General features: G+C 44.1%; 1 protein-coding gene across 9 annotated transcripts in view; it reads right to left on the bottom strand.

The window, feature by feature from the left end:
* Nucleotides 1-1,468: 1,468 nt before the first annotated feature.
* STK32A (serine/threonine kinase 32A) overlaps nucleotides 1,469-12,177 on the bottom strand; it is a 92,337-nt gene continuing 81,628 nt past the window's right edge. For 8 of the 9 annotated variants that reach the window (XM_084637275.1, XM_084637276.1, XM_084637278.1 and 5 more), the window contains 3 exons: nucleotides 11,402-11,530; nucleotides 6,936-7,000; nucleotides 3,839-5,717 (listed from right to left, as the gene is read on the bottom strand). In XM_084637275.1, coding sequence (XP_084493401.1) covers nucleotides 5,624-5,717; nucleotides 6,936-7,000; nucleotides 11,402-11,530 — 288 coding nt within the window. In that variant the 3' untranslated portion in view covers nucleotides 3,839-5,623. Of the gene's footprint in view, nucleotides 2,422-3,838; nucleotides 5,718-6,935; nucleotides 7,001-11,401; nucleotides 11,531-12,177 lie in introns of those variants that run through there. The other variant, XM_084637279.1, reaches the window with a different exon arrangement.

Below are 12,177 nucleotides of genomic sequence, written 5' to 3'. Positions count from 1 at the left end.
TATACAACACTTCTAAAAAGAAGGCCCTGGCTACCATCATTCACACTGGGCAACAAGAAGTGAGACATTTCAAAATCAAGGACTCACTTTGAAAACTTAGCTGCTACTGTTTGGGGCAATGAAAGTTCCAGTTTCCATTCCTCTCTCATAATAAATTCTGTCATCTTAATTATAGAGTTGAGGGAGAATTAAGAGCAATGCAGTATTTCTAACCATAAGCATTCCAAAATCATGAGCCAGGCCCCCCAAAATTGAGATTGACTTAATTTTTTTTAAATTGGTTCTTGTTTGTTTTATGGTTTCAAGCTTTCCTCCACAGCTCTAAGGGCTAGAAATTGTATTTAATTTTAAATGAAAACTGACAGTGTTGTGTATTCATATGATTTCAACAGCTGGGTCTTTAAAAAAAGATATTGAGAAAGTTGGCAACATAGTAAAACTTTCAGCTCCCCACTATGTAAGGGACAGTAGTTATTGAAGTGGCTCAGGTGTTGAGTCAAAACGTAAAACCTTCAGGGGTTTGTTTGGAGTTTTTTTTTAATTTAGTGTTTTTTTAGGATGTGTAGAGAAAAATATCATTGAGATTTCCTTAGTACTAATAGAAACTGGGCTCTTCTGGAAGAAAAGGAAAAGGTGGATGGCCCAGAGGGATGGACAAATCACTCAGTGAAATGATCTCTCTCATCCACCTTGAGGCGCTGCAGCTGTTCACACAGTTGTCCTTTTTGGAGACCATGTATAAAAGTTGTCTTAATTCTTCATTTGGCTGATAGTTGTGAATGTGCCAGCATCCACAGGGTTGAAGAAATGGCAACTTACCTTTAACGTGTGCTTGTCTGCCCCTTGCACCTATACTGAATTAGATGCTATATCAAATTACTTGTTGGGTGAGCTTTCAACACTAAATTCAATCTGCAATTAGATTTTTCAGCTCGTGAGAGCTGCCTGGTTTTGTTAACGTCCACACACGGTGTACAGTGCCTCAGGGTCGCCGTCTGCAGATCCTTCTGCTGGTCTTTTCAGTGGTCAACAGAAATCTTGCAGGCCAGTTTGAGGAGTGGGAGTCAGCTAGCTGATTAGGCTGTGTAGATGGGCAAGATGGATCCCAACCCTCTCAGTTCAAAATCCAGGAGCCTCATCTAGAATGAGGGTAGAAGCTGTAGTTCTAAAAGGCTGAAAGACCTCGGCAATCCACCTACTCTATCTACAACATGTATTTCAGACTCCACGCTGACTCCCCTTCACACTCCTTCCTGATCCTGGACAAAGTCCACTGTTGTGGGGCCCGAGGAACTTAGATCCTCCCTTACCTCTGAAAGGATGACCTGCCCTCAGCAGAAACAATGGAACTAATATGAGGGGGACAACGCTTTCTTGGGATCGGGCCACTGACTGTGGAACTTGGAATGGTCACGAGCAAAGTTGCCATGAAATGTTAAACACACCCACAGGTCAAAGGCTTCCTTTATAATCCATTACAATGGGAAAAAAACTCCTTCCACTTCATGTGTTGGAATCCGTGGGTGAGGGAAAGCTCTTGTTGGTATGTGGTATGCTCAAATACTGCTGTGATACAGGTGGTAAAAATACCTAGACAGCTGATACTGTGTGCTGAAGGCAGAAATCATTCATGGCAGACTAATTTACTCAAATAAAACCCCACCAGAGATAGCAGGAACGCTGGGATTATGATTTAATTATTTAGCATCATCCATCTGCGTGGCCCATTGCAAAACAAAGCAGCTCCTTTCTGGTGCCAGAGCAGTGACCAGTAATAGTATTAGCTCTGGTTGGGGCTAACACCTGTAGATGAAAGATGAATGCAACCAAGTGTGTGAGAACCAAAACTCAAGCTGATCCCACTGTCAGGGATGAAAAGTGGGCATCTGGGTTGAAAGAGACATTTATTCCTATCACTCAGGTTACATGGGGCTTTTGGCAGCTGCGGGCTGAATCAATGCATGCTTGTTCTGTCCAAAAGTACTTAGAGTGCTAGTCTATGGGGCATTTAGAACGTTCTCTGTTAGGAGTCTCCCATTGTCAAAAAAACAGATTTGACAAAACACTGGGGGTGGGCGTAAGCACAAACTCTGACCTGTGTTTGCTAATAAAGGCTGTAGCAAGGCGTGAAATACCAGGGTGCTACATAAAACAAGTAGCTAGGTATACTCGTCGTAGCTCTCCAACAGTCTTCCTGTGGCATTTCAACTAGGTACTTATATGGACACCTATTAGCATAGTATCTGAGTACACCGCAAAGAGCACGTTTTAGCCTCACCACACCCCTCTGAGGTAGGTGTATCCCTGTTTTACAGATGACAAACTGATCCACTGAGATATGAAGCAGTTTGGGCTAGGTCACACTGGAAGTTTGGTAGAGCCAGGAATAGAATCTGGAGCTCCTGAAGCCGTGTCCAGTTCCTGTAAGCAAAAGGCCCGCTGTAAGTCATAGTTTGTCTGCTTCAGTTTTTTTATCTGTAAAAGGGTGTCAGGACCTCTGTGATGGGGTGTTGTAAGGATTCATTACTTAATGCTTGTACAGCACTTTAAGGTAAGTACTAATACTGAGATTGGTCAGAGCAAGGGCCTGGGAGCCAGGACTTTTTAAATCGATAGTGTGGTTGAATGTGGTGGGTGGGTGGTCACTTGATCCCCCTGTAATTCCATCAATCAATCCAAACTGGGTCAAAGTAAGGACTTGATTGAAAACCCAATGCTGTGTCTGAGCATGTTATGGGGTAGGATGCCTGTGAGGGACAGGTGTCTGTTGATGCCATCCAGCCATCATGTTCTAGGTTTTCTGGGGGTCTTTTTCATCCTGCTTTCATTGGATCAATGTTGAAGCTGATTCCATGGGGAAGGTGGTAGGGAATCTGGAGAATTACCACTTTTGAGAGAGCATTGGGTGACCATTTGAGAGGGCGGAAGCTGCTTACTAGCTTCATTTGACTTCAATTCATACCATTGCCTGTTTTTAATCATTTGGTGATTATTCTTCTTGAATGGTATCCAACTTCTTGTGAAGGAAAGAGGGCCATGGCTACTGCATAGAAGATTTATGAAATAGGGGAAAATAAAGCAAACTCAAAACACCCCACTGTGAGGATGGGGCCATTCTCACTAGATCTTTCCGCTATGAGACTGTCTGCTAAAAGCAGTGATGTGCTCAAGCCTCAGCATTCAGATCATTCATTCCTCCCCCTAAAGTTCCTCTGTTATGAAGATGGGGACTAATTGTAGGCTACAGCGCTGCATTCGGATTCCAAACACACCCACAGTTCAGGGACATTCAGATCTGGAGTTTGGGTCTGGCGGGGTCCAAGCTTTTCAGAAAGGGATTGTGCACTGGTGCAATAACTGCTGCTACTTCTAATGTTGCATACACTGATCACGCTCCCTGGAGCTCAGCAGCCTCCCACCTGGTTGCTGCTATGGGAGAGCTGTGGGTGAAAGGTATCTGACAAAGTACTCTATTCCTACAGCCATGCTGCAGCCCGAGTGAGCTACTGGCTTCTAGTCCTTTCCTGATCCGCAGAGCTGAATCACTGCCATCTACCTGGGACTATTTTATTTCAAGAGACCTAAAAAATTTTTAAAAAGGAATAGTGGACCAGCCACTCCTGGTGCTGAGACCCGGGGCGCCATGCAAAGGAATGGGAGTGATTCAGTCAGCAGGACTGAGACAAGGGCTTTATTTTCTATTTGCTCACTCTGATGACAGCTACCTCAACTCAGCCTCAAGCATGCTCACAGGGTCTGGAGACAGGCCATTCTGAGCACTCCTTGAGGCAGCTGCTTGCTAATGTGTAAGGATAAACTACATCCTCCAAAACCAAACCACACAGCCACTGTTTAATCAAGAGAATATGGCTTACTCATAATACTAATAAATCATTTGCATCTGTGAGAAGGCATCCATCCTGCCCGAGGTGGTCTAAATATGTAAAGCAAGGATGGCTCTTTTCTTAAGTTTTCTGAATGCATCAGAGAATGGAACCAAAGCCTCCTTCCAGGTTGCAGTGTGCAGATGCTGTTCTCCGAAGGATTTTTAAAACAGCTTCGCGAAGGGGAAAAGCACATTTAAAATAAAAGTCAAGGAGATTTCCAGTTGGCTCAGAACAGTGGAAACTCACACTTTGGCTTGCAATGCAAGTGACCTCAGAAACTACACTGGCTTTTGATTGTCTGGGAAGAAGTCTCATCATATCTTGTTTTTATTCAGACCTCTACTTGACCAGATTCAGACAGGGAGAGAAAGGAAGTCGCAGGGGGATACAAAGAACGGCTTTGGGCAGATGGGAGACAGTTTAACACACAGTGAGAGTAAGACAAGCAAAACAAGAAGGTGAGAACTCAGGGCCCTAATGCTTTAAAAAGATAGTGTCAATCACAGCATGACTATAAACCAGGTGCTTTGGCCAATTTCAGCCTTGGTGTAAAATGGTGCAGTTACCATTGGGTATTGTGGCTGCTTAGACCAGGGTTGAATTTGGTCCATAATGTTCACGTCTAACACCTTAGCGAAAGGGAAATTGAGACTACAAAGTTGATGTTCTATCACACTTAAAGATGCATAACCAAATTTACCTCTGGTGTAAGGGGACCAAAGGGGGCCACAATCCCATTGGATTCAATGGAGTTGCATCTGCTTATGCCAGTGGTGAACTTTATCTGCTAGTGAAGCATCCACCCTAGCCTGTTATCCAGCAATAGAGAACTGCTACCTCTTCCTTTTCTGGCCCAAATTAGTAGGCTCCGTCCCAGTCCCCATTGTTCATATGTTCTTAGCCATTGCTGAGCCAGCCCTGCCCAATAGCATAAAGTCAGGGAAGCTAGGGAATTTCATCAGAGACAGCAAAACAGAAACATAAGAAACCATTATTGCCTTTTCCCCATATTGAGGAACTAGATCATTTCCCTACCACAGACTAAAGAAATATTAGAAAGAGACCCTGCTGGAAGCAAAGGTCCTGTCTTCTGTATGCTGCAGATTAAATACAAGCCCGGCAGTTGAGAGCAGCCCCTTCTGCCTCTAACAATTAGAGATGAGTCTAAGCTATGAGGCTCATGTCAAAATCCAAACTTCCAAAGAGTTTGGGTCTGTGATTCTGCTGCCGGCTCATCTCTAATATTGAGTCTATATGACAGACCTAATTATGCATTAAATACCCTTCTGTTGCTTCCCACTGGCAATCAACTGATCCCTCGCCCAGATTTACACTAGGCACTCAATACCTAAATGTTGTGCCAGCAGGCATCCTGCCCCACAAGGATAAGCTCCTCCTTCCTGCACTCAGGGTCTCTTCTGAAAAAGAGACCACATCTTCTTGTGCTCAGATTCCTGTAACCATCTCCGGCAGAGGAGGAGGATCTGACTCTTGTTTATTTTGGCAGGCTATTTGCAGGGGCAGTACTAAAGACCTCTCCCTGGCCCCCTGTATCCACCTGACTTAAGGTGGAAGGAGGAAAAGGAAGGTGCACACATTTCTGGCTTAGACGCCCTGGGCTGGGGTATGTGCATTGTCCTTTTATCAGTGGGTAATTCTATTCACCAAGCTCCGTGAACATGTGTAGGTGTGCAGTGAACCCTTGGGGAACACACCAGGGCAGAGGCTAAGTGAGCTCAAAGGTTGTTGTTCTGGTTGTCTTCTTCTTCCGGGTCTTTGGTTTGTGCCAGTGTTATATTCTCTTGGATTTCATTGTGGTGTCTCCTCATCCTTAAAAAAAGAAAAGAAATGAAGAGTCAAAACCCCAGGGAGAAAGGCAGCAGCCTATGACTGTTTCACTGCCAGTTCAGTGTGTATTTTACCGGCCAATTCTTAACCCGTACACAAGCTTGATTTCAGCCCATTTCCCCTCTAAGTGAGTGCTACAGCATTTCCGCTAGCTACAGCATTTCCGCTAGCACAGTGCAACAGCCATGCCTCCTGAGCCCTGGTCTTGAGCACACCCTTATCAGCACTCTTCCCCACCCCTTTTCTGAGTACACCTACCATAGTCTCTCCCCTGGTCCTGGGTGGGCCGAGTCTGGCCATTTCAGAGTGAGTGCTCTTTTCATCCCCCCAAAAGGAGGCTCTACTTCAGGGGGATCATTACAAACTTTGGGCCCACTCCAGCAATCCCTGCTCACATGAACAATACTTACTTACAGGAGTAGACTCTGATTTCCATGGGTTCTACTTGTATGAGCAAGTGTTACAGGCATGTACTCTTAAATCCATATGAATTTGCATGAAATATCATAGGATTGGTATGTTAATTTCATCTAATGTTCAGTGCTTTTCAAGGGAATTTATTCCAACTTCACTTCTCATTCATTTAAGATATACTAACTAGGCTCAAGATTCAGCTCTGTAGCAGATGATGAGGGGTTATTTGTAATGGCAGAGATTTGGTTAGATGTGGTAGAACTGGTCCTGCTGTGTTCTATGGCTAATGCATAGAACAGGGAGGCAGTCCCCACTCCGGGGTTTATGAAGCTGAAGCACACTTCCGGGTATTTGGTTTTCTTTTATTGATTTACTGGTTATCGCCTCCTCAGCCTTGTCCCCTATTTGGAAATGTTTATATGATTCAACATACATGGATGCAGAATAAATTCCATTAAAAACATCAGGGAACATCCCATGCAATCTCTGACAATAGTTTATCCAAATTCATTTGGAATTTAAGGCAGTATGGGTTCCAGTTTTCAGTACTGTGGGCTTTACCCTTTATCTCATGAGTAAAAATGCCACTCCGTTCCCCTTCAGATCCTGGATTAAATAACATTCACTAACATCTGCTTCTCTCCATTGCTATTTCAACTGTTTTTTTAAAAATATAATAGAACCCTATAGCGGTTTGAGCAGATGGAGAGTTAGTCCTGTCAAAGATCTTACTAACACACTGAAAAACCTGCCAGAGTGGTCCACTTCTCCTATGTCACTACTTACTTTTCTCTGTTGAAAACAATGAAGTCCCTTTGCAGTGACTCCAGGTGCTTCTGAAGACGGCAGCCCTTCCATGTTGAAATAGGGAAAAGCAGAGGAGAGGACAGTTAGAGTTCACAACTGACACAGGACAGTATCTGAGGTGTTCCCATCCATTAGGCATAAATGGGTTTGCCCCTACAGGTTGAAGAATGGCAATCAGGGTAACGTATTATATTCAATAGCACTTATTCCATCACAGAAGGTCTCCAATTTTGAGAAAGGAGTCATAGAAGAGTTCAGTTTACCGTAGCTGTACAAAGCATGGGATGTGAGCCCAGAAGTCTTAGCACCACACACGAGTGAGAGCAGCACCAATGTGGGTGCAGGGAATTACAACTAGAGAATTATTGTGCAGGCTGGCTCCTCTCACTCGTGCTAGGCAAATATGAAAGAAGCAAGTTAAGTGTAAATTGCTTCAGTTAATGCTGTGGTGAACCCAAAGTGCCTTGCAGAATGTATAGAGGGATCCCTCCATCCATTCCTGAAATACCTCCCACACACTTTTAGGGAAGGGAAATAAGGTGCATGATTGGTTTTGCTTATGCGGTTCACACAACTGCTTTGGGCAGGAAGTTGGGAATAACTATTTCAGCAGCTGATTCTACAGGAGGCATTTGAAGTTGGCAAAAGGTTAAATCCCCAAACTAGAATTTCTCCAAGGCAGACAGGTTGATATTCCTCAATAGTCCCAAATGTGCCATTAGTATCTTTCATAACGATAAGCGACTGAGGCCTCAGTTTTACCTCTTGTCTGAAAGAGAGAATTTGCGGAGTGGGAGCGAGCTGAAAATGTACAGAAAGCTCTACCTTCTTCTCTCTCCTCTTTCATTAGATAAAGAGAGATTGAAGGAGGAGCAGTCTTGTGTCTAAAGCACAGAATTAGGGGGTTCACATTATTGTGATGACCATTTAATCACAGGGCATTACACACCTTACAAAATATACAAAGACACACTTTTCCCTGCCCTGAAGAGCTTACAGCTTAAGGGTAGGTAGGGCACAACATGTGAGAGCTACAAGCAGTAGATTGGGGGAAAGGAGCAATGGAAATAGATTCATGCAGTTAGTTATGTGCATGCCTTGTCTCAAAACTGTTTTGTTCCCAGCTCTGGGTTGTGGTTTCCCCAGCTGTAAAGTGGGGAGAATGATACCCACTCCCCAAGAGTGCTGGTCAGGTGCTTTTAGCACCTAGGATGGATGGCAAAGCATTAGTATGGAAAGCCAGATTTCCTTATGCTGCGGCCAGGTGACAGAGCTCTGTCGAGAGCCTGCCTCATTTGGGCTCAGTGAAGCTTGATGGAAGAGGTGGGCAAGCCTCAGGCCAGGATCAGTGTTACACATACTCCATTCTATCACTGTCTATCAGCAGCCATACACACAGCCTACAAACAACAAAGGGGGGAAAAAACCTGCCTGAAAGCAAATAAAACATGAGCTGTAGCTCACGAAAGCTCATGCTCAAATAAATTGGTTAGTCTCTAAGGTGCCACAAGTCCTCCTGTTCTATTTACAGGCCCTAACTCTGACTGGCAAGATCGGTTCCGACAGCTCTTGAGTTTGGCTGCTTCATTCACCACAGAGACGTTTCACTGGGCTACCAGACACCACCTGCATTCCAGTCACCAGCGCATGGTAAAAGGAAAAAAAGGGACAGATGCCTTCTTTAAACCGTTTGTACAAGTCAGACACTGACAGGATTCCTTAAAGAGACACAGCTCTAGCACAATTCAGCTGTCACCGCATAGTACTCCCCAAAGCCGTGAGCAACAGTGCACCTCTCCTCGCTATGTATGACACAGGCTCCGGTTTAATGGGACCCCAAGAATTCATAACCTTGTATTTCACTTTTAATTTCCTCTGAGCATTATGCTCAGCTGTTGCTTCCTTCGTACAGCTGCTGTCCTCAGAGCCATCGTTCACACACACACACAAAGTGGCAGTGATTTGAACAGTAGAGATATCTCTGGCTTTGTGACTGCCTGCTGAGAACGAACTTTACCCTGAGGGTCTCCCTGAATGAAAACTAGTGAGAGTAAACTCCTGACCTAAATGCACAAAGAAAATCAATACAGCAGACATAAAATGTCCTATAAAACCCTATAGCCATGGTCTACATCAGGGGTGAAAGTAAGGCGGTACAGGCCGGTACCGCGTCCTGGTAAGAAGTGGCTGCCACGGCAGCGTTTTAACGTCACTGCCCCTTTTGCCCCCCTCTCCGCCTGGCTGCCGATGAGGGTGGGGGGGCGCAAAAGGAGCAGTTGCCCTGGGGCTGGCAATTAAAAGGGGCCTGGGGCTCCGGACCCTTTCAATCACCGCGGAAGCCTTGGGAGGCGCAGGCCAAGCAGTGCGGATTGCCTGGCTGGGGGACACTGACCCCCCCCAGTCCCCCCCTTCCATCTGAAGCCATGCCCCTTTGGAGGGGGGGCACAGAGCTGACCCCATACCAGTAAGAGTTCAATTTTACTTTCACCCCTGGTCTACACGGAGAATATTGTAATGTTGACCTCACACACAAGGTTTTGAACTACTATAAACTAAATTTATTTAAAGATGCTTCTGAGAGAACTGCCCAGACAGTACATTCCTCCTCAACCTCTGATCTCAAAGAGTCCTCCCAACAAAAAGGAATGGGAGCCAAAAAGATGATCGCTGCAGACCCTTCCACCTCACACCTCCTACCTTTCAAGGTACTAAAAGAATGAGGCCTACAGCAAGGGAAAGTGTGTGCAGGGGAACCTGAACCTTTAAAAGGAGGAAACAGGTAGTGGGGCTGGAGAGAGGAAAGAAAGGCCTTTTATAGCAGGGAGGTAATATGCAGGCAGAGAGGAGAAGCACACAAAGAGTCCTAACAGCAAAGAAAGAGATGGGTGCCAAAGACGAAAAGAGAGGGGAAGGGTGCAGTTAAGACCAAAGCATGACCCACTATCACATCTAGGAAGACCATTGATGTTTAATGCCATGGGTTGTCAGTCAGACCTCCTTAGAAAACACTGTTTTATTTTGTTTCTTGAGAAATTTTACTTAAAAAACATGTTTTTTGGAATAAACTTTCCAAATTCCTAGTGCTTTCACAAAACCCAACACATTCTACAGGCTTCTGCTGCCTCTTGGCGGCACTAAACCTGCTGGCAACATTCATTCTGCACAGCTGATTGGGAAGGGGTGGGGATCAGGCTGCTTTTGCTTCCACTGATAAAGAGTATTAAAAAGGATCAGTTTTGTAAATGAAAGAACTCTTATCCCAGGCCATGATAAAATATTTAAGATGCTCAGAGATTCAGCTGACCTTCAAAATAACTTAATTTTTAAAGAATCCAATTCTATTTAATTAGAGGATCTTTATCATAGAAGAGGGATGAGGGAGACTTCAGTATTAACAAAGCCCTATGGCATCAATGCAGGGGAGAAATTGTGGCCACACAGAAGTCGATGAAGTTTTGACATTGACTTCAGTGGGGCAGGATTTCACTCTAAGACTTCGTTAGGCTCCCTCCTAATGTTATCATGACCTGCCAACATGTTTTAAACACAACTGATTTTCCTAGTCTAAACATGGCCTTGGAAACACTTCACCTTTTAGATGACTGAACTGAAAGGGAGGACAGGCTCCTACCCCAAATTGGCCTTCAGCATTTTACAAATAAACTGGGTGGTGCATTGTGTGCCTTAAAAACTGGCTTTCCACTTCCTGAGACCTAGATTCAACACCTGGTTTAGTTTGATCACAACTGAAAATGAGGTTGTGGATGGTCTGATTCTAGCCCACATTGCAAATCCTGCTGCAAGCTTAGCATAATGGAGCATGATTAGCCAGGTTGGCTGCAGAGAGGCCAAGGTCTGGAATACTGGGGGAGTCATAAGAGTTTGCTGGTACCTTGGAAGCACTGCTTGGGAGAAGCTTGCAAAACACCTTCGTGACTTGTGCCCAGGTGTGAGAAACTGGAGCGGCACCATTTCCTACCACTCTGACCCAATCTTGCAGTAAATTATCTCCAGCAAAACATTATCAACAGCAAAGTCAGAAACTAGTCCTTCCCGTACTCCATTCCCTGAAATTAAAAGCCATCTGGGACTGTTTAAATCCCAACATTAGCCACCATGGGCAATTCCTTCCCCCCCACCCACCTCTGACTTTTAAAAAAGGAAATTAAATGCAAAATTTATGTTATAAAACATAAAAATTACATAACTAAGATAGCGATTTAGGAAATGCATGAGTTAATGTTCATATTACAATATCATGCTGTCCCTGGTGTACGCTCTGTCACTAGTACAGAGAGGTTTTGTGAACAAAGCCATCCCAACAGCAACAATCAGACTATTTACATGTTTGCATTTTGCTGCATCCATATGAAATATCTAGTGGATTTTTGTGTAAAGAAAGAGATTTCCAGGACTCTAGGAGCCTGCCTCTCTTTCTCTCTCACCTGTGAAGAATAGCTTTTGTTGGTGTCTTTCTCCTTCTTAGCTAAGCGCTTCTTTTTCTTATGAAGCGGTTTGGACTCCAGGATCATTTCTTCAAGTTCGAAGGTTGGGTCACAATTCAGTCTACCTTTCTATAGGGGAGAGAAAGGTCACCTTAGCTGAATCGACCCTGCATTGAAGAGGCTCTCACAAACAGGAAAGAACCTGGGAAATAACTCTCTAATGAATAAACAAATAACAATAACCTAGCCAGAGCTCCTGCTGAACCTTTTACATATTTTATCACTCCCCTCGGTTAGAAGGACACTGTCAAGGTACATTGCATCATTTTAAAAATCACTTTCTCATTTATTCATTGTTGTTTATACTGAAACCTTGAATGCTTCAAGGAGAAATCTAGAGTATTCCTTTCCATAATTATGATCTTCTCCCTTAGATATATATGCATTGGTTTGTTATTAAGGGTCATTTGTGAGGATAAGCAGTTATTCTAAAGTGGCTGGCAAGAACCAAGTTATACACATAGGGTTATCTGAGAGTTCTGAGCTGTGGACTTTTTTTTTAAATTGTAGAATGATCACAAGCACGGTTGCTCATAGCTGTTTGCTACTGCAGGATTGCTCATGAGCGCAGTGGCTAGGCACGCTAGTTTGTTATGATAGGGTTGGTTACGAGCATTGAATTCTCTGCACATAGTTTTGAAAATACAAAGGTTCTTGTAAGTGCATTAGAGCATTTCTTCTGAATACACAGAGAATTAATGACAACATTACAAAAC

The sequence above is a fragment of the Lepidochelys olivacea genome (genome assembly GCF_965140295.1).
Source record: "Lepidochelys olivacea isolate rLepOli2 genome assembly, chromosome: 8".
Classification (NCBI taxonomy): Eukaryota; Metazoa; Chordata; order Testudines; family Cheloniidae; genus Lepidochelys; species Lepidochelys olivacea.
Note: the sequence above shows the minus strand (reverse complement) of the source record. Positions and strands in the feature narration are given on the sequence as shown.